Source organism: Conger conger, chromosome 3 (genome assembly GCF_963514075.1).
Source record: "Conger conger chromosome 3, fConCon1.1, whole genome shotgun sequence".
Taxonomy (NCBI): domain Eukaryota; kingdom Metazoa; phylum Chordata; class Actinopteri; order Anguilliformes; family Congridae; genus Conger; species Conger conger.
In genome coordinates, this window is record NC_083762.1 from 23,915,610 (window position 1) to 23,939,848 (window position 24,239).

The following is a 24,239-nucleotide window of genomic DNA, read 5'->3' on the forward strand; positions in this document are numbered from 1 at the left end:
GTAAAATCGGACACCAAAAGTCTGCTTTATGGGAAAATGCAGAGCACACTGGCAATAACAGAATACTTCATTCGGGTGATTATGAGTAAAGAAATGAATGCACTATGAAGGTATCCATGCAGATACCAGGTTACTGCAGTAATTACTATTGATAAATCCATCATAGAAAATGTAATCACAATGCACAGCATGCATTTTTATATTATGTTTGCAAAGAGTAAACCTGGGTACAGAGATAATTTAATATAGAGCACACAGGCAATAGACAATGATAAACATATCAAATATAATAATTGTTTTTTCCACTTCTCTACAATCTTACCAACTTATTTCCTTGTAACTTTTAGATTTGCAAGTTTAGATACGTAAGCTCTCAGATTTTAATATTTAGTTTTAATGACTGAAACAAGAATAAAAAACTCAAACCTGCAAAGTTTCAATATGCTACTTGGCCTACCAGCAAGGTTTTGTTTTCTTTTGAATGGAACAATGGGCTGAAAATGCAGGCTACATCCTGTGCAGGTAACAATATTTTTTCAGTTCAATCATCTGGCACCCATACATTTGGCAGAGATTGGTTCTGACAATTAAATGAAGTCCATGAAGGGTTCTATCTAACAATTATTTTGTATTAAGTTTGTAACAAACTTACTGATAAATCATCAAATTTGACATAAGTGCAGCCAATTATTGAAAATGAGCATAGCATCTAAAGTGTAACATAAATGTAATTGCCGTTTACATTGATATGCAGACTGTACAGGCTCTCAATTGTTATTTCGGTGTAATAAATGGTAAAACCAACTGGGTTAAAATTTTAGGTGCCTACATTTCAGCATGTTGCTATGGTTACACATGTTGGCTAAGATAGTTCAAAATAGAGAAGCTGGTCAACTAGGCCTACAGAAGGCAACATAGCCATCTTCTCTGTTTTGTGCTGATGATAGCTAGATACGTTTTAGTTTCCCCTTTACAAACTGTATACAAACAACCATTTTAGGGCATCACATTGTAACATTAGTAAACTTATGGCTATTAATATCTCGATGTAAATTTACTGTATTTATTGTATTTATTTATTATTTTATGATTTCTGCACCCTGCACTTTATGAGGGCGTAAGCAGACGTGGAGCCGAGAAAATCCGCAAGGGGTTCCTTGCCATACTGCCAGCGCTAACAAGAAATTGCCAGCATCAAGGGCCATACGCTACATAGCTATTCAAAACAAAATTCCTTCATTGAACTGCGGTGCTTCAGAGTTAAGAAATTAAATGAAAGAGAAGGACGCAATACCGCCAACTATTGGTGGGGCTGGGCCCTACCAGCCCCTAATTTAGAGACACCACTACTCATCAAATTGGGAATGAAGCACCTGACACCACCAGTGAAAAAACACCATATTGAGGTGTGCTTTAAGAATGCAAACACATTGAATCGATATTGCTACAAAAATACTATCTGGGGAACGTTTTTTTCTCAAATGAAAAAATTACGGATTGACATTCTACAAGTTGCCAATGTATTCATTAAGTCAGGCTACATTTCTGCCAATTGCCACTTTTCAATTATACACATTATTTTTCAATTTTATAATGACAATGATAATTGTATATTCGGCACCGCTGGGCTTTGGATGTCTCATTGTGGTGATTGTTACCACTGTGGCTCAGAAGATAACACTCTTAATTTTTTGAAAGCTCAAGGTACTGTGCCCCCAGGGGTCTAGTATCCGGCGAAACTGCCAATTTGCCCAGTGCTTCCACCAGCCCTGTGCACACACACGTACTCATCTCCACAACTGTCGATAAGCAAAAATGGCCATTTAAAATAAATACACAGGAAGTGAGCTATATTTTAAGCTCAAATGTATGAGGAAAGTATATTTTCATTCTAATAAAATGTATAATGGATAAATGGTTTTTAACAAGATATTTTCTGAGTCAGGGCATATAAAAAGGTTCACAAAAGCGTTTTTTTGAAAATGGTGCTTTTAGATTAGCAGAGTAGAGCACAGCACAAATTGTGTTTCTTGAGGACAGACAACCCAACCCAATCTGAAGAGTTCAGCATCGATGAGCATCGCTATAAGAGCAGCATTGCTGATTTTTATTATTTAAGAATATTAGACTAAATGAAATATTAAGCAGCTGTCTTGCTGCTAATGAAAAGTATTACCAATGAGTCATCTACTAAAGTCTTTTTGAGATATCATTATACTTTACTCAAAACGGAATGGTTCAAGATCATTCAGATCCTTAGATAGTACCTATGGACTGCTCTCTTGGACGCAATCCACAAATTATGAATCGGGTTCAAGTGTGGTCAATTACCATTTTCTTTATTTTGGGATCAAGTAGGGATCAGTAGCATTAACTTCAATGCAATTATTATCAATATTGTTAGACATTAGCAGGATTATACCATTTCCCTGCATCAGCAAAAGATGCATATTCTTGGGATCACAGGATATTTCAGCTTACTGGTGGGTGGATTTCTGCGGCCTGTTCCACAAAGCAGGATTACTTAGTTAGCTGGATAACTGAGTGAGTGAACCCAGAACAGCTATTTTTAGTCCTTGTTCTAGATTTGGGAGGGTTCCCAGGTTTTACTCAGTGCAGTTATCCAGCAAACTCAGTTACTACTACCGGGGGGCCTAATCCACTACTGGTGTTTGGCCAAAATGTTTCTGAACTTGCTGGAGGTATGATTGCATTCAACATTATCTAGAGCCCCGAGACCCCTAAATGTGTGTATAAGCATGTGTGTGTGTGTGTGTGTGTGTGTGTGTGTACCAATTTGAAAAAAAACATCAAGACATATAGAATTCCTTCACTTCCAACTCTTCCAATTACTTTTCAACTCTTACTTCACTGAACAGTTTCTATCTGGAATATTAAAGCACAATGTGCCTTCAGTTCACGGCCAGTTCAGGTTATCCAGATTAGTTAATGGAAAGGAATTTAAAAGTTTCTTCCGAAACCAATATTCATTATATGTTTCATAACAAAATAAATAATTGCTAATAAGCAGAGCAGTGGTGCACTGACTGAAGCTGCTGGCCTAAATACAGAGGAATGGGTTGAGGAAAAGGACCGGTCTCTGATTCAGGTACTCTGGTAGTTGTGTTAAAAAATGAACAAGGATTTATCAAGCTCAGCCAGCAAGCCTTGACTTGTAAGGAAACTAAGCTCCACCCCATTGCTCTGGGATTACTGTGTTATACCTTCTTATGCCCTTGGATTTTGTCTCTAGTAGCCAGAATATCAGGTAAGCTTGAGATGTCAGGGGGGCAGCATGCTTACTTTTTGGTACGAGAATAGAATCTGGAAACCTTTTGTAATCTTCATACACAGAGCTATAATGAGTAAAGTAACTTTTAACTAGTGTCTTGATTATGGGGTTACATTTTTTTAAATCCATGAATGTGGTTCCTCTTAGTTACACAAGATGAGGTTCTTGAAACAGTAAATACTTATATTTTTACAGATCTTTTACATCATATATCATTATATATCAATGATATTTCCATGATTTCATTTTCATAATGCATGTTTTCATGTTAAGGCCATTTAAAAATTCACTGTGTTATATTTTCGCTCTTTAAGCCCCACATTTTATAAACCTAAAACTCAAAGGGATAGCAGTTGTGATGTTAATAATAGCTAACGCAGTTACTGTGGACTGCATTCATTTGCATATCACATACAGTATAATAGCTGATTCCTCCTTGCATAGCATACACGATCTGGCACCACTTCTAAAAGTATAACATCTCTAAGATGTATAATTCACATAGATGTAATTCACATTTTTAAATTTCCATATAGAGCATTCCAACAGAGCATTCTGCAATGAAAGCAAATGGCACTCAAAGGTAACAAAGCTTAAATATAAAGGTATTACCCACCTAAAAATCGGCCACACTTCAGATTTTAATGAGTCTCATTTGAAAAATCTCATGATTATTGCAACTTGATGTCAATGTTGTTGCATTAATTTCAACTTCATTGCAATGAATAATCATGTAGGATTAGTATAGCATCAATTAAACCTTTCACTGTTTCAGCAAGCATTTACCTGTGAGACTCTGCTGTTTGTTTTTGAGTTTGTTTAAATACAAAATGTAATAAATAAAGAACAACAACCAATGTATAAAGACCATATGGGGAATCATGTGCAGCATTATCCAGTATTCACTAGTAGAAAGACAGGAGTACCAGTAACTGTGAACAATTGAATTAATGGATTTGCTGCCTGTGAATTCCCAGACTCATCTACCATGTTATTTTCCAATAAAAATGTCAATGCATAGACAGAGGATGCAATTTACTGGAAAAAGTAGTCCACACACACAATACAAGGAAAAAATACCAAATGCAATTATGTACTGCTTTGTTTCTATTGTGTTTACAATATTTATTTGAAGGAATACTATGTTCTAAATGTATAAACCGCATGTGACAAAGCACCTTCAACATGGTTTTCTTCATTCGATTGAGTGCAAATAAATGCTGCAGCACTTAACCACCATTGCTAAGCACACTTTCTTTTTTCAAATTGGTTCCTTTCCACTGTCCAGCTGAGCAAAGAATATGCAAAAAGCCTACTTTTGTCTCAGTGACAAACATACTTTTGTCTCAGTGGCTAACATACTTTTGTCTCAGTGACTAACATACTTTTGTCTCAGTGACTAACAGCAGGACATATCCATTATTTGTCCTGTCTTGAAAAGGATACCGTATTCAAGATACAGTAACGATCAAGCTTAACAAGTCACAAAGGTTTTGCACTGATTTAACAGTGCTATTTGACGAAAGTCACTGAGAAAAACAAGGCAATACCAAGAGACCTATACTTATTAGATGCACTCTAAAAACTAAGTCACTGCCTGTACTCCAAAAAAATTTTATAATAATAATAAGACATCAAGTTGTAATTTCTACTTTGGGAATTATTAGGCAAATGTTGACAAAGTAAATGTAGAGAAACACAGCACAGTTTAAATAGCCTACACCTCCTTAATGTAGCTGTTAGCACAGCTGCCACTCACCCAGGAGAAGCAGTTCATTAGCTAGTGTAGCGCAATATTGTTTTAAACGTCAGATCGATAGCCATTGTCATGGACTTCCAAAGATGACCAATTAAAAATGAAATAAATCGAAATTATTGCTTTTTACTTGATTTGTAATTTTTTTCTTTTTGTGATTTATATAAAAATATTCAAGCAACAATATTTTGCAGAAGAAATGATACAATTTTAAATATGGAGGAAACCCACATTGGTTGTACTTCAACTAGCCATGGTAGTCTGACAATGATAGGTACATAGCATTTACTTAACTATATATATATATATATATATATATATATATATATATATATATATATATATATATATAGTGAATTCATTTCATAGCGTAGGAAATAATCCCTATTTTAGTAAAAATGTCATTCTTCCAGTAACTGACCCCAACTGTGTGCACTGATCTTCAATGGATGTTTTTTCTGAGGATCTCAATCTCAATGTACATTGAATGTGACACAAGCCAAATCTATGGGGAAATTTTCAAGAAGTACTGTATAGTGTTTTGCAATGGTGCAGTTAATAAAGTTTATGAGGGAAGCCAGCTGTCATAGAAAACATTGAACAGAGATAGGGCCTGATCAGCAAAGGTTGTTTATATCAAATCCCCTTTTATTTTGACACCATAAATAGACAGAAAGAAGAACCAGTGCACTTCCTCCATGTGCCTACAGCACTCAATACCCTGTTCTCCACAGAGCTCTAAGCTTGAAGACTAGAGCTACTGTATCACTGTATCTAATGATGCTATCAGAATGAGAATGATTTAAAGTGCCTCTGATGCATCAGTGTTATACCTGGAACCTTCCAGTAAGACTCCCAGGCTTTCTGTAAAATTGCAAGAGCCCAATATAGAGGAGACAGAAGCAGAGAATACTAAACAGCTGCAATGCTTGACAAAACCACCCTCATGGGAAAACTGTACAGTCTCTGTCCCTACTAACCATTATCATTCTCATAATGTCAGAGGAAGTGAAAACCCAAGTCATTTTAATACAGAACTATGTTTGAGAAAGTATGCCAATTCAAGATGACCAGAAATTATATTCAATCTCATTTTTTTGTGTGTTTGTACACGGGGTTATTTGAAATACAGTCTACTTTCATAAAACATAATACCTGAAAATATATATATTACATATTGATAAAGAGATGAAAAAAGATATCTCAATTAGTGCAATTCAATAAAGGAAAAATAAAAAGATACTGACGCTCTCAACGGGAACACTCTCATAGGTACCACAGATAATAAGAGACTGTATGTGTTTAATCTCAGAAACTAAGCATGGTAGACATGTAATTGCCACAAATGTCAAATTATGACATTGTCGTGATTCACATGGTTAATGTAAACAGCAGATCTATTGTAAGCGTACCAACTGTGGGGGAATCTAAGGGAAATTTTCAACATCCTGCAACTGGAATAGAGTCAACGGCAAAGCTGCTTTCAGCACCAGTCATTGGTTTACAAAACACAGAACGAGCGAATCACTGAACCAGGAAAAGCGAATTCAGAGTCAGTTTTAACCGTTTATCACAATATCAAGGTTACTGTCACAGGCTCTTAAAACTTTAGTCTTCCCCAGCAAATGTCCTCAAAACTCATAATATTCATAGAGCAGAAAAATGAAATAAAATAAAAACAACAAAAATGTGCTGAAGTTGATCTCCCAGGTAAACTATCTAATACTGTTTTATACAAGCAAAATAAATAATAAAGAACAATGGACACTCAGTGAGCACTTTATTAGGTAGAGCTGTACACCAGCTTGTTAATGCAAATATTTAATTGGCCAATCATAGGACTAAATGCATAAAAGCATGCAGACATGGTCAAGAGGTTCAGATGTTTTTCAGGCCAAATGTCAGAATGGGGAAGAAATGTGATCTAAGTGAGTTTGACCGTGTAATGATTGTTGGTGGAAGACAGGGTGGTTTGTGTATCTCAGAAACTGCTGATCTCCTGGGATTTTCACACACAACAGTCTCTACAGTTTACAGAGAATGGTGCAAAAAAACAAAAAACATCCAGTGAGCAGCAGTTCTGCGGGCAGAAACACCTTGTTAATGAGAGATGTCAGAGGAGAAGGGCCAGACTGGCCAAAGCTGACAGGAAGGTGACAGTAACGGAATTAACCACACATTACAACAGTGCTATGCAGAATAGCATCTCTGAACACCCAGCACATCATAACTCTAAGTGTATAGGCTACAACAGCAGAAGAATTCATAAGTCAAAAAAATAAGTCTAATAAATACCTAATAAAGTGCTCACTGAGTGTATACTCACTCTGGTGTGTTAAAGTGTATAATATTTATATTTAAATAAATGTCAGATGTATTCTTGGAATTTATCCATTTCTAATGCAAAGTGAATGAATGAATTATGAATAACATATACAGGAAATGTGAATTTAAAAAAAATGAATAACACATATTTCAAATATATTTGACTTGCAACTGGATACTGAGTAATTCCTACTGCATTGATCTTTATGAAATTGTACTGAGAGTATGGCATCTATTAATGCATTTTAGGCAGCATAATCTTGTGTGAACTGCCATGTGAAATGAACATGCAATCTACTGTACATGCAAAAATAACAAAACCTTGCTTTTGCAAGAGCAACATGTTATATTTTATTTGGTACAGCCAGTTTTCCAAAGTGGAGTTTTCACAATTGGCTACCATGCTTTGTTTCTAAAGGTAACAGGAATTGTACTGAAATTATTTTGGATTATTAAACATTTCTTTTTTTTAATTGAGAGTGAATTAAAAGCTAAGTCTGAAATTGCGAAATAGGACAAACAATGTACTGTATCAGTGTCTCACATGCACACACACACTTCTGCACAGAGAAATAGACAGACACACACACACGTTCACACACTACACACACACAGGCACACAAACAGAACCGATTCATCTGAAATGCACGGCGCTGCTCATCCCATTCAGCACTTTAATTTTAGAGTTGATTGATGAGGTTATCTTGTCGTTCTTTTGAGAGGACGTACCAGTCGCTCTCTCCTCTCTGTTTCGCTCCATTTCGGCTTGCTTACATACCTCCTTTTCTACATATTTTCTTGTTGGGTTTTCTGGCGCATTCCTTGGATATTCTTTTGACTGTAAAACGAATAAAAGACTACAAAATAACAGGAGGCTCTGGAAAAAACAGATGACACATGCAAACAACTTATCTGACCCCATCCCCCCCCCCCCCCCCCCCCCCCCCAACTCCCACCACTACCACCGCCACAACTCACCCAACAACCCCACCCTGTCAACCTTAGTCAACAAAAACAACAGAACACCTGTCAAGAGAGTAACGGGGGTGTTGGTTGCAGAAATATTCCAAACTAATGGTGACAAAGAACACTTTCTCCACCTTGGGACACAAGAAGCCTGTTTTCACATGCACTTCTATGTAAGACCCATTACCATCATGTATAGAATAAATTCAAAATGGCCATATTAACAGCAATAAATGTTTATGGCAACAAAAGTCCAGGATTATTACAGTTGTATGTTGTACAGCAGAATGTGCAAAAAATTCAAATGTGTGAGTATGTCACGGAGCTTCACATAATGCCTTGGGACATAGCAGCAGTTTCTAGGGTATGATGTCTGTATTTTTTCATTATTATTTTAAATAGGAAGCAGCATTTTTAGGCTCTGTGTGTTTTCAATTTTTGATTATTTTAGAGTTTGTATGCCTTTATACATGAATAGCCTTCCATATCATTGGATCACTGTATGATGAAATATCACCAGATGCTACCTTAATGCTGATTTCACTCAATGATATGAGGTCCTGGTTACACCAAAGGCTGACTTCACACATTGTCAAATGTAATGAAACACCTGGTGTAGCTGACTATAGGTCATAGGTGTCATTTCCACCACACCAGGGACATATCTCCAGTACTTCTTCAAAAGGCTGCGCTTGTCATCACACTAAAAGTATGACCAAAAGTCATACAGAGTACATTATTATGTTGAAAGTGTTCCAAAAATAACAGCGAGAGAGACTAGTACCTTACAGAAAATGTCTGTTAACTGGCACAGTTGAGAGCAGACAGTTCAATCTTTTGTCGACTTTCAATCTTCATCTGGTGTACTTCATTCACAGTGCTTACAATAGCAAGATATACTACACTGTAGAGACAATGTATGTTTATTCTTGCAAAAGAGGTATGCGCTATCAGAAATGTAGGAATAAATCAAGTAAAATGAGCATGGTTTTGGAACTGTAGACAGAATGTTTTCCTTTTTTTCTTGAAATAATTGTGGTAATGTTAGGGCTAATCCTAACTATTTGAGTCCTGGTGGTGGTTCTACAAAACCAAAATCATTGATTCTTGGCATGTTCAATGCGGTGTACAGCACCACGGCATTAGCACACTTTAACACATACAATCTCTTTCTGCATGTCAGAAAAGGTTCAGGCATTTCACCGGTATTGATATTGTACCAACAGGACAGTAAGGGGTCTTACATTGTGTAAACTGATGCCACAGGCCTCCCATGAACCAGACAGAATATTTCACCAACCCTAAAAAGCATCGTCCTCTGAGCAGGCTAATCTGCTAACCCCCAGAACATTCCAGACAGTACGAAGAAGATGCAACAAGGCCATCAAGTCCAATTTGTGTTTTGTTTCCGCCTACTTTTTTGCCTGATGCTTCTCGGCGTTTTTTGATTCATCGTTTTTTACGCTTGACTAATTTTTTTTCTTTCTTTTCTGTAATTGTAAACAAAAGAGGAACCCATAACAGTGGCATGAGTAGGGGTAGTTGATGAAAAAAAATCTCATGAGAAGATCAAGTCAAGATGGAAGAGACCGACATGAGACACAGACACAGATGCATGCACCAAACAATAGCTCATGCTTCAAACACAATACCAAGGTGACAGGAGGTCTGACTGTAGGCTTTTGGCTTTATCCGGTGTACCCAACAGACTCACCATCCTCAGTTGGAACATAGATGTTTAAATATAAGCAATCCTCGTTCTGATCCTGTATGTACGTGGCAACAATATCCATGTTGAAGGTGAACCATATCGGCATCATTATTTCTGGCACGGCATTTTGAATATTCTGCGGGCAGACGGGCGCAAAGTGGGTGGCGTTCTTGATCCCTGACCAGGAGGACGGCGGCTCAGGTGGCATGAAGCGCTTCTCGCCCACTGGAGAGGCAGCGTACGGGACCCCCAGGTATTGGTCCACAGGCCCCAGGATCTCGCTAGGGAGAGGGACCCTGACACCCCTAAGTTTCCCATATTGCGTGTTCACTGTCGGGTGGTAGTTCTGGCCTCCGACCACTGTGAGGCACCAGCAGAAACTCGCTATCCACAGGGCGGCGCCGCAGCAAGTGCTCGTCCTGGCTCTGCTGCAGTCCCGGAGGTGTGCGAGAAGACGGCTTCCCCTCGGTGCAAACCACATGGTCCGTACAAATGTCTGCCGCTGTTAGACACCAGCACACACACCAGGCCCCCTCTGCTACTCCTGTAGGCTCTCAGTCATGGAGTCTGGCCTTTCCTAATCCTGTCATTGGCTGCTGATAAGGGGGAGGTGGGGGGGTGGGGCAGGGTTCACAAAACTGTTGCCGAAAATCTCGGGATGAGGTGTCGTCTTCGTTCACGGTCCGGTCCCGCCAAGTCGCTTATCCTTTGCTGCAAAAGAAGAAGACAGGCAAATTAATTACTACTCTCCCAACTGCCAACCAGTTCACTCTCTGTCTTCTCTCACACTCATATTTTTATTGACTTGGAGAGTCCCTTTTCTCTAGTGACATAAAACACAACACATAAATATGACAGTTTTTTCAGTGTTACCATCAATCAACACAATCACTGACTCCAAGACTTACTAGGAAAGGCCCCATGAGTTATGCATAGGCAGTATCTAACTAATGTAAATCACATGATTTTTCTCTATTCTCGGTATCGTTCAATAGCAATATTTCTGTAAACCTCTGAATGCAAAGGTACACGTACAGTATGTCAATAAGCCGTGTGTATTTATCATGGTTTCCATGGCTCAAGTGTACAGAAAAACAAATTCGGTAATTTCAAAAGTAAACTCACAATTTGCAACTTTGCTTTGAGGATTGACTATATTTGCAGACTTATATTGAAGAATAAAGCCATTTTATGATTCATATTCAGTCACAGAGATACAACCACCGTGTACTTTATCTTCCACCAGGCATATATTTATACCCACAGTTAGCTTCTCAGCTCAAGCGTATTGATTGTTCTCCCCTCCATAGAGATTGAAATATGTGAAGTAATGCATTTACAATGAGCTTTCCCTTGTCAGTTTTTCTTTTAAAGATCAAATTCACAAATGCTACACATTAAAAAAGGGTAGAGTATGACAGCACCGCGAATGCTAATCACTGGGGCAAATCGAAAGGAGGCTTCCCAGGTATGGGAGCATATCACCTCGGTCATGCCAACTGATCAATTTTCAATTTTTTATGGCTGCGGAATCTCAAGCCCTCCGCCGCAATCTGATGCATTCAAACAACAAAGGAAAGAAAAGCCGGGGTTTAGCCGAGGATATTGCATTCCAAAAATTACTTTGTAAATGATTTATAATGTATCATCAGCTTGTAGTGTCTCACTCGCAGAACCCTTGGAAACGCAATATTAATGTTCCTGAGGGTGCAGTTATCACTCCACAGCACACGCCACCCACAGCGGCTGAACAGCACCACAGCCCGTCGGTGACTACTTCTTCCCCGTAAACGCGACTTCCCTTATCGCAAATACGCGCTCGTAATTCCGCTGAAACGCTAACAGCCCCCCCCCACCCCACCCTGGTTGGATACCGGCTCTGACACTCACTAGCTCGCAAGGTATAGAAATGGAGGTGCAGGTGATCTAGACAGAGACAGACGGGAAGCGCAGGTGTGTGCGCCCCGGCGGGTTGACCCCCCTGCTCCCACGCTCTCGTCTGATACGGCGCCGCTCCCAATCTGGCACGGAGCGCAACACATATTCTCACAGCGAGAGGAGGCCCGAGCAGGCCCGTCACCTCGAAACCAGCCGCTTTGTTTCCATTCTGCTTCCATTTGGCACTTCATAGAGGACAGCGCGGTACGGGGACGGAGAGGAATACGTGCGCGGTGGGTATCTGAGAGCCGACAGTATAAGGAAGAATGCGAAGGCTCGTTTGAACAATGAAGTTAGAATGTAAGCAATTAGCTAAATCAGTAGGATTGGAATTAGTAAAGCATAACTAGATATAAACCTTACAAGGGGGAAATTGAGCAAAATAAAATGTGTCATCTTCCATAAAGTGTGGTGCGAATAATCTGAACGTCTAGCCATAATGTCTGGATATCTAGATAACGTTATTGGATTGAAATGAAATGACCTTATTGGTGGAATATACCGTACTAGAGGCCAGCAATATCAACATTTGAAAAATTGAGCTCAAGGTGAAATTGCTCAAAAATAATACACTCTGATTTGCGACATTTTCCAAACATACTGAAGTGGGTTTTCTAAACTGATGAAAATATTGATATACTGTAGTGTTGTTGAAAAATAACAAGAAACTAATAAAAACCAAAAACAGTATTTCTCTTGTTTATCCATTTGTCAGTATGTTTAATTTCCATGGATTTAAGATAGATAATACAATACAGAACTGTCTTGGAGAGGTCGACAGTGAGTTTGCACAAATATTGCAAAAAAACCTATTCCTATTTGCTTTTTTTGTTGTTCCGGTTGTGCATATATTCTGTAAATCACGAATAATGTATAAACACATTCACATAAACAGGATAATAATATTGGATGACAATGCACATTATCATTCTACCCATACAAGAAGGGAATGTAATATAGCCCATACTGACTGGCAGCAGTTTTTTATCGGGGAACACTAAAATGAAACTGGTGTAAATGTCACTTTTTTTTCTCAGTTTTGATCTTAGACACATGCCAAAACAGAAAAAGTTATGTAAAAGGTCTCTGCAGCGAATAAATAAATCCATAAAAGGTTTTGGAAGGAAGAAGTAACTTTATCATTACGAGACATGAGAGTAATAAATTAGCTTACATGCCCTTGAGTTGAAAAATGGGATGAGCTACAGTTCCAAATGCCTCTTAAAATCGAATTGCCCAGGTAATTCTACCGAGTACCAGCATAAGCATTGGAGATCTAGAATGTACTTCACTGACAGAGGGCTTCACATGTGATGAGGTCTCACATAAATGAAAAAGCAATGAAACAACAGGTCTATCCCTATAAGGAACAGTCGTAACACGTGTTACAATCGCACCTTACGGTGATATTCACCAGATTACATTACATTACATTAATGGCATTTGGCAGACTAGTGTATGCTAACACTATGCATGTTAGCATACACTAGGCTACTAAAACACATTATAGTGAATCAGATTTGCTAGACTGCAGTTTTAAAACAAATAAACAGCAAGTAGATTTGAGTAATGTTTTTTAAATATTTATACACAACCAAGATAAATATTTTTAACCATGGATTTATTTGTAACAAGGGCAATTTTTGTCTCTTGTTCACAGGATACGGACAAAGAGACAAAAACAAGAAACCACAACAATTAAAAAGTATTAAACTAAAAAATATAAAAATGACAACAAGATTAATCCTCACTTTTAATCAGATGATTCTGAAATCTTAATAATTTATCATTTTAGCTACAGTAAAAGGAAGTTGATTTTTCAGGTGAGAAATTAGTGCAACTGTGGAAATACTGTAAGTTCAAACACTGTGAGAGTAGAATGCATTTATTTGCTTTGAATTATACATTCAAGGTAAAATTTGTTTCTGGTGTTATCAGAGTCGCTAGGACAATACCTAAAACAAGTAATCTGAACATGATTACCTCAGAGTGGCCATTTTCCAATATATAATTGACCGGCAATGAGTGATCTACCTATATATATTTCACCGGCATGCTCTGTGAGCCCTGTTAAGAGCAGTCCCAAGTAGTGTGCAGCCGTAATGTCTCAAATGGCAAATATCACCCTCTATCCCTGGAAAGAAAGATACATTATTATTTTTTTATGGAGAAGACAGTGTTGCCCACGGCTCAGCCAAAGAGTGAGAGGCGTGATACCAGGGGACACATGAGGAAAAATAAATTGAGACAGAGCAGCACGACACTAGAAATGATGGTGGACTGATTGTTGCGCTATTTTAAGAGAGGAAGGCTTAGGACTCTCTGTTTCCCTCACTGCCCCACTGCTACCAGAAACACATTTCTAGCAACACTTTTACACGGGTTTATGTGCTTTCTGTCTGTCAGTGAAATAAATCTTGCTTTATTTCCAATTCACGATATTACTCCAGTTTGTTCCAGTTACCACTCTGCATTTTAACTTCTAGGGTCTATTACAATTCTTTCAAACACACTATTTAATAGATTTATGACATGTACGGTAACTGAACGAGTTATCGTACCTGTCAATTCAATTCAGAATGAGAATATTGAAATGATGTCCCTTGTATATTAAATAAAATCATTTTTACAGCATTTCATTTTTGGTCTTTCCATAAATCTGTGCAAGAGTTGCCACAATACAGATGTAATTACATGTAATTATGTGATATATAATTCATGTAATTATACAATACCAATACCATTCATTAATCTCAATAGAAATTTGATAAGTGATTATTTTTTCTCTTTTTTCTCTAACCTGAACATATTTATAAGTATTAATGTCTAATGTAAAACATTAAACATACCATTCAAGCTTAAGCAAATAATCTTCAAAAACCTCTGCCATTATGCCACTCAGAAGAAATATACATTCACTGAGCACTTTATTAGGAATCATGCGAATATCTGTGTAGCAGCAGTGCAATGCATAAAATCATGCAGATACGGTTCAGAAGCCTCAGTTAGTGTTGACATCAACCATCAGAATTGGGGAAAAATATGATCTAAGTGACCGTGGAATGATTGTTGATACCAGACAGGGTGGTTTGAGTCCATGATGACATTTAACAGACTAGGTTATGAGCCAATCCCAACTAGTTAGACCAACAAGATGAAGTAGCTACTTTGAACATACTGATACTTATACAACTAACCAAGTGCTAACTATCCATTATAAAATCAACAATATTCTACTTTCATGGACCTTCAACTCGGTGTGACAAGTAAAGTAGGCTAGGCTGTCAATGTTGAACTGCACTTGACCTCCCCGCACGAGCCCATCACCATGCCTAAACTCTCTCTCAGGCCAGCACTGCGCTGCAGTTCAGACAGTGAGTGTCACCGGCTGGCCGGCCACCGCAGGCAGGTCAGGGCAATTTGAGCAAAACTAATTTCAGCTAAACTAGAGTTTACTGACTCAGGAATAAGTGGCATTGACCTGCAACTCTTCCTGTTTTGTGGTCTATAGCTGTTCACACACACACACACACACACACACACAGACACACACACACACACACACACACACACACACACACACACATCCACTTAGGGTTCTTGGGACAATGAAGAGAGATAGTATGAATATTATTGACTAATGCATGCGTTATGATCCATGAATATGGGACACATCACAAATGTGTTTTACTATCCACAAGCAAATATCTCCCAAGTTATAATTTAAATGAATGTGCACTGATTTGTATAAATGCAAACTGTGAACAGTACATATTTTATATTTTGTATAAATGTATATATTCGTCATTTTGGATATACACTACAATAGAGGTCAATTTAGAAGTCACTTTCCAGTGTATTCCATGACTGGAACACACTGCATTAAAAAAATTCTGGTTTTCTAGGATGAATTTACAGGCCAGCATAATTTTAGATTTGTCTTGTCTTGATCAACATAGGCTTTGGAAAGACCACATTCTACAATTGAACTGTCCTACCAACAAATATTGTCCATCTAGCCAATGTCAGATATAGCCCAGCCAATATCCCCACAGTCATAGAGTAGAACTCCATTGTAGTCCAAAAAAACTATTAAAAGAAGATAAAGACACATACTGTTGCTTCTGTCAGCATAATTCATCATTATGATGAACCAGGCCTTTGTACTTTTTCTGAAACAACTTTATGAAGTGAGTTACTGCTTTTTCAGATTTATATCCGGTTTTCCTATGCACTACTATATCGAATATATGCAAATGTGCAGCTTCAGAAAATTAAATTTCATTGCAAAACAAATCCAAAAAATTTAGATAACAGTGTCAAGACATCTATGATTGATGGAGCTATCAGGCTCTGAATATATAACATACACAGTAACAGCCAAAAGTTTGGAGACACCTTGCCTTTTTCTGCTTTTTCCTATTAATTTCTCTGTTTGTAATCAAACATTGGTCAAAGTGCAGATTCTCAGCTTTTATTAAAGGGCATTTTTGTACACCATGCAGTAATTACAGTACTGTTCATACATAGCCCCGCATTTCAAGATTTGAGACAAATGAACATAATGTCACATGAAATAGTCATGTTTTGTATTTGATTGCATATTGTTGGCATGTCATGACCTCCTGAAGTCTGACATATCAACATCATTTGAGTCTGGATATAATATTTTCAGGTTGTCATACAAGTGATACAAAAACTTTTTGCATTTTAATGGATTTGAATGTTTTCTTTGACATTATGTTAATTTGTCTCAAACATTGAAATGGGCGAGGGGGGGGCACATATAAAAAGTGCTGCAATTACTACATGGTGAAACCAAAATGTATAACAACATGGTTCAATAAAAGATGTGAATCTGCACTTTACTGCACATGTGCCCAAACCTTCGACTGGTCCATCACTTCCTGTTTCACTGGATTATAGTAACAAGCAAGAAAAGAACAAATCCATTTGTCATCCATCAGCATGGGAAAAGAAACACATGGTAACTGACTGTAAAATATTGACTCTATATAGAAATATTAGGTACCCCAAAAAAACCCAATGGATATTCATACCACTGTAGGAGCAATAATAAAACAAAGTAAAATATATGGACAGGTTGCCAACCTGACAGGAAGAGTACACAAGTGCATGTTGTCCCCACAGATGTTGAGGAAGATGGTGAGCGAGGCCATAAAAAAATCATAGGATCAGTTTAAAGAGTTAGGTTGCCTCTTGGGGTCACCAAGTCAAAATAAAATTATGACATTTAGTAAAGCCTCCCCATGTTGGGGTTCCTTCTACATTGATTTCCCACAGGAATTATATGCGTCATCAGATTCCATCTCCACCCACTAGGCCAAAGCCACTCTCAAAAAATATTGTTTTTCTTCTGGCCGGTTAATTTTGCGGCGGCAGAAACCGCAAGGCCCTGGAACTAGTCTTTGTACATTAGAGCTATTTACTTAAGTTGTGCAACATTTTTTTTGTTTTCTGACCTTGACCTACTTTTCCAAGGGCAGCCATATTGGAAAAAATGTTTTTGCTGATAAGTAGAGAACTATATGTCCGATTGGGACTAACAAATGACAAGGTTATATAGGTTAGAGGTCAAGATAAAGGTCATATGGCTGATTGAAAAAGAATTGGCACTTTTTTGGCTTACAATTTTCTATACTGTATGTCATTGTTCACCAGAGATGTATATTTACTGAAATTGTGCAACATCTTTTTGTTTTGTGACCTTAACCTACTTTTTGTCTGATAGGGCGGCCATCCTATAAAACACGTTTGCTGATAACAAAACTTGAAGTTTGAACTGGGCACATATTTCCCAAATGACTATATTTCCCAAACGACTATATGGAAACTATATAGGTAGGATGTCAAGGTCATATGGATACATGTAAAAAGAAGTGTAACAAAAATTTGCACTTTTTTGGGCAGAAATTACCCACGTAGCATAAATAGGTGAAATGCGGTTATTCAATCTGGACATGAACATACTTTCAAGATGGATTTCAACAAAACAGCTTGGCATAATTAACCCATCTCAGTGTCCCAACATATCTACATATTTACAAGGTATAGTTCTCCTGTGGTGAGTCATGGTCTGCAATATAAAAGGGACTTACGGCATATTGAAATTGGAATTGCAGTGCACTGAGAAGAAAAACAAACCAAGGCAGTAGAAGGGCAAGCGGGTGGAGGCTTTTTTCCTGATCGCTCAACGATTGGAATTTCTAGTTAGTAACACCATTGTGTCGTGTCTCTTATGTTATTGATCACTCTACATGCATTTGTCAATATAACTGAGATTATGTAGGGGCAACGTTGGCTCTGGCGGTAAGAGCAGTTGTCTGCCAATTGGAGGGTCGCTGGTTCAATCCCCCGCTTGTGCTGTGTCAAAGTGTCAAGCAAGATGCCAGACCCCAAAATGCTCCTGACAGGCCAGTTGGTGCCTTGCATGGCAGCCAATCGCCATTGGTGTGAGAGTGTGTGTGTGTGTGTGTGTGTGTGTGTGTGTGTGTGTGTGTGTGTGTGAATGAGAAGCATCAATTGTACAGCGCTTTGGATAAAGGTGCTATATAAATGCCAGCCATTTACCATTTAATATCTCTCCATATAGAGCACATATCAAATATATTTGCAGACATGCTTGCCAGTGTAAAGGTCATAGAAACAGATTTTGCAATTTAAGGATATTTTCAATCACTTGAAGCAATGTTAAACAGACTTTTTCAATGTCAGCACTACATATGGAGACATGTTGTACTGAAACTCTTCCACAATGCAGTGGAGGTAATTTAATGATCTCATATACTACACCATGCCACGGTGCATATTTCTGAAAACATAACAATTATTTTTACCGTATTTGTTTGCTTTAACATGAAATCTTTAAGCATTAGATTATTCTAATGCATTGTACCTATATGTTTTTCTAGGCAGTAAATCCAATATCTCTCAAGTGGCAGGATCACTCAGTACTTGCTGTTCAGCTGAATTTGAAAGGCCAGACCTTTCCTCAGGCTGTGTGCTGTTATGGATGCAAGCGCCACTCATTTCTGCCTTTCCGGACATGCCGGAGTAGACCTTCAATCAGGTGAATACATTTGTGCTTTTTTAAGCACCAGGATAACCACAGAACTACATTATGTAGCCGAGAATTACATGTGCTAAATTGTACTATTTGTCTTCCTTTGAAATAATACTGCACACAGTACATGGTTTGCTTTTGCCATCTGGGAATGTGGCTCTGTGATTGAAGACTAAAAAAGCACTCTGACAAATACATGAGCTGTGAGTAAGGTAATTGCGTGGTATGATGATTGTTTTAGCCATATATCACAAGATCACCATCCTAGTGACACCTATGTAAAGACCCAAATATATGTTGGAACACATAATTCGTGTACGGCTGCCTTGGATGTACTGACATCCTGGCTACGCAGGCAGCAGAGGGAACACAGCTGTCTATAACACACCCTAGAGCAAGGATTCAGCAGAGAGAGTAAGACACCCGTATGCGCTGTGCCGCTATAATTGCTTCGATGAAACGTCTGCTGAAGTCACATGGGTAAGTAAGGGTGACGGGGGTCAAGTTCTGATCTCGGTGACCTGCAGGAGAGTCACAAGGGAAGGAATGAGGAGCGATTGCATTCGTTGTCCTGTCATCCACGTCTAACCCCCCCCCCCCTCGTATCGATCCTCCCCTCTCTTTGGCCTTGCAGCCAGTAATAAAGTACAACAGAAAGACACACTGCTGCCTCTAAGAGGGGTTATTAGTGCCTAATGCAAGGCTGTACTCCTGCATGTACATTCTGTTCAATGGCCACCCCCTCCTTGTGCCATTGAGATCAGATTAATTGAGCCGGTTTAATGCAGGTGGGGGAATTGTCATTTATCACCCTTCACCAAGACCACGGACAGCCCACTGCCACTACATATATCAATCGATATTGGATATGAGTAAAAGAACAGGGGAAAAAACACAATACAAGTTCTGTATAGTCACATACACATGGCGTTCACCTTTTTGTGCCCCTGCTGCAGTAAAGCATCTCCTGAATTCTCAGTGACTGGCAGGAATCTGCGAGGCAATCTGTTGTCCGTATACTGAACTTGCCCAGTTGACAGAATGGCAGAAAAGGAATGCTCTGGAAGGGTGGTGGCCCTTGCTTCTAATCAGCTATCATTCCCTCTGCGACAGAAGCTTTGTACTCAGTGACCACATTACTCCTATCTAGAAATGAGTCCTTTCATGTTAAAACAAGCAAGCCTCCCCAAGCAGAGAAAGAGTCATGCTCATTGTAGCTCTACCACCACAGTTGTTAATGTCTGCCATTTTAAAGTACCATGCCCTACATACAGTGTGTCAGACCATTAGAGTACATTAATGTGCTTTTAAGATAAATACTAGACATATAAGAGATAAATAAGAGACAAAGCTGGAATAGGAAACAGAATGCCACTCAAAATCTCTGCTGCTACAGGGACAATTTATACATGGGCGAGTGAGATAATGCATTTAATTGTACCAGTAATACACATGTAAAATGAATATACGTATATTGCATGTATTGATTCAGATTTGCAGACAGCCATGTTTTATATAAGAAATAATCCACATGACATGCGTTCTCCATACATTACATGCATGTCTGGGGTAGTAATGGGATCAAGGCTGGAAGCTCCTTCCGCAGATGTGAATATACAGTATATCCAGAGAACACTGGGGCACTGAAGACACCTTGCATGGTGCCTTGCATGGCAGCCAATTTCCATTGGTGTGTGAGTGTGTCTTTGAATGGGTGAATGAGAAGCATCAATTGGACAATGCTTTGGATAAAGGCGCTATATAAATGCAGACATTTACCATTTACACCTGAATTGGAACAGTTCATTCTGTTATGCTATAGCTACTTACAATAAGCAAGCATGAAAACATTTGTGGAAAAAGTAGTTATCCGGTATCATAATCATATTTATATATCTGCAAAATACAATGTCATTTGAAATTATTCAGTATATGGGAGATGGTAGGTAGTATGGCAGATACCAGCAAACAGCCAAAGCCACCAGTGTTGTTAAAGCAAGCAATCGAAATTAAAGGAGAGAGAGGGAGAGATTCTATTTAACTATGGATTATGTCGAAGTGTACTGTATGTTAGCTTTGGTAGAGTATTTATCTAAGCCATGGTATTAAAGATGATAAAAGTATCTAGCAATCTATTAAGGGAAAAGATGTAGTGCCAAGATTACCAAACAAACTATTGCAAGTACAGTTGCCAATCGATGCTCCCTTGCATTAGTAAACTAGATTAGTTGCTAAATTAGATTAGTAGTTGGGGCTCCATATACAGCAGACTGTGGAGACAGAAATTTGTGCTATTCAGCAAACTAGTAGCTACAATGTCATGTCAAAATTATTGTACATTTAGGGGTTTTTATAATTATTGATCATACATCTACAAAGGGCTAAACTATCATACAAATATGAGAATTACTGATTACGTTGAAAGGATTCAGCACTGTTATTTGCTACCTAAACTTAGCAGCATTGGAGCCTGACCTGACATGTTTATTATCCATTTAAACTATTCACCAATCAGCTGGGACTTTACTCTGGGCAGTTATAAGGCAGGATATATCCAGTGTCCAGCAAACAAATAGACTTGGCTACCAGTCAGAATTGTGAGAGTTTGAACTGGCACCATAAGTGAGTGGGTCAAATCAACCAGTAAGAGCCATTATTATGTCACTGTTCCGATAAATATAAACAATATTCATTGAAAATGTTCATTGAAATCTGTCTGTTTTTAGGTGCCGTCAGGGTCCTGTTCTAATCATTGATGAAATGTTGGTAAAATGTCCATTTAAAAGCCACCTTTGGTTTATCACATTAAAATTCCAGGGAAATTATTGTCCACAACACGTTAATTTAAGATGAATCACAATATTCATGTTGGATTTCAGTCATATACCAAGAATTGGTATCAAACAGTAAAGCAATTTTGCAATGATAATGGCATACTGTAGCATAAACCAAGACAGTTGACATAAGTGTTTCTGGATGTTTATGAGATGCTTACATGTATATGAGGGTGTTATTGTATGTTTTATTTTCATATTCATTTAAAATGTTATCAAATGAATCTGTGGTGCATTGCAGTCACTGGCTGCTTTCAAGAAAGTGTGGACACTAACTGTCCTGGGCACCAGCAACTCCTTTAGACTAACATAAAATTACAACTAAATTACTGCAATTACATCAAGGGTGAATCCACAGAAAAACCTATTTGCAATACTTTTGCACATGTTAAACCACTGCAGGTACCAGAAAGAAATTACATAAAGTGCGTTTCACAAAGCACACAGTGTGGGTGGAAAGCACAGACAACTGAGCATCCTGGGAAATGGAGACACAGTGCACTGTCTGGGTCATGCATATTTAAATTGTGTTACCCACATAATATTCAGCACCAAACTGATTAAAGCTTTTGAAAATAGTGCTCAATACAGGCCATTTCCAATTCACAAAGATAATCACGCATTACTACTCACAATTAGACTGGATGTTTTTTAAGAAAACCTGAAACCTGGTGGTAATTAGACACACTATTTAATGGCGGTGCAATGTCTTGACTATGGCAGCTCTAAAAGTTTCAAGACACGAACAACATATTAGGCATGCAAAAAGCAGATATTCTGTACAAGGGTGTCCATCTTTGGGTTAACAGAGACAAAAAATATGTGTCTTTCAATAATTACAAGTGAGTAGTTATTCAAAGAAATATTGAAGAGGTCCATTTGCTGGCCATTCAACCGATCAGCTCGACAGTTCCTTTTATGCAATTTGTCCAGCTCCAGTATGTGTGCTACTGCCAAATGAAAAGCAATCCCTTGTAATGTGGCAGGCAGGTTTCCAAAGAAATGCTGTTGAATTAGCAACACCTGCAGCACAGGGCCTCATTAATCAATATGTTCTTAACTCCATGTGTGATCGGAAACAAACTAACAAATTTTGCCGGATTTATCAAACAGGAGTACACAGCTTTTTTTCATATCGACCTGTGTATTTTGATAAATACCAACTTGAACTTGCCGTTATTGTTCTTTGTTTATTCTGTTAAAAAATGGAAAAGCTGATTGTCTGGGTGGAGAAACATATAGATGTGCCAAACTAATCCAAACATAGTTTGTTGCTAATTAGCCTACTTTTGTTAATGCTACATAAACTACGTATGTGCCACATAGGACTGTAACAAACCATTTTAACAAACCACCTATGGTCAGAACTGACTCATGAGCTTCACCAAAGAAATCGGCTTGGTCTTTAAAGATGCGTTCTTTCTGAATTTGGCTACGCCATGCCCCAAATTTTCTAATAAAGCAATACATGTAAAGAGTCAATTTCGCTCGGCTCACGTTTGATAAATGAGGCCCATTATGTGAGTTCCATAACTGAGACGTTTTCCTTGAAATTAAATGTCTGTAATCAAACAATTAACAAAAATTGGTCAAAGCGCAGAAGCAGAGCCTTTATTAAAGGGTATTTTTATATTGGATTCACCATGGTGTAATGCCACGACTTCCTGATGTCTGTGACTTATCAATATCACCAGGTTGTCCTACAAGCGATACTAAAACTCTTTGCATTTGAATGGATCTCCTATGGGAATTGGAGGATGGGACTAGATTCAGCTGTAAATTACACTGATAAGTCTACAGTATGGAACACATTTGTAGGCTAAATGGCTTTAAGTCATCAAGGGTCCAAGGTATCAAACCCACTGTGCTGCCACTAGATATACAGTAGATACATCAAAGGTTATTTCTCCTGAATATTTTCCATTGAGTTCAACAGGAAAATGAGTCAGAAGAAACGATTATTGTGGTATCTACATATCTGGCAGCAGTACAATGGTTTCAGATACCTTGGTGATGAGATTTGATACCTTGATGACTTAAAGCCATTTAGAAAACAAAGACTTAGATATACAGGAGCGCTCATTCAGAGTGCATCCACGGCCTTAGCAGTAACACTACATGGTTAACTCCCCTTCTCTTCGCTTAGCAGCAGTGACTTGTGTGTGAAGCTTTCTTCCATACAACATCCAAAGAATCTGCCTCTTCCGCACCACCTGCTCGTCACACTTAGACCAGACCCTGCTACTGTCACATCTGGTCGACTGCAATTGTCTTCTCACAGTCTCTCATGCATTAGAGATTTAGTGCTGTTGCATCTATACTCAATGGTGTAT

General features: G+C 38.3%; 1 protein-coding gene across 6 annotated transcripts in view; it reads right to left on the minus strand.

Annotated features, from left to right (window-relative positions):
• Positions 1-10,526, minus strand: part of nlgn3a (neuroligin 3a) — a 155,874-nt gene extending 145,348 nt beyond the window's left edge. For 3 of the 6 annotated variants that reach the window (XM_061234738.1, XM_061234737.1, XM_061234736.1), the window contains exon 1: positions 10,054-10,526. In XM_061234738.1, the coding sequence (XP_061090722.1) occupies positions 10,054-10,258 (205 nt within the window). In that variant the 5' untranslated portion in view covers positions 10,259-10,526. Of the gene's footprint in view, positions 1-7,773; positions 7,786-10,049 lie in introns of all 6 variants that reach the window. The other 3 variants (XM_061234740.1, XM_061234739.1, XM_061234741.1) reach the window with 2 other exon arrangements.
• Positions 10,527-24,239: the final 13,713 nt, after the last annotated feature.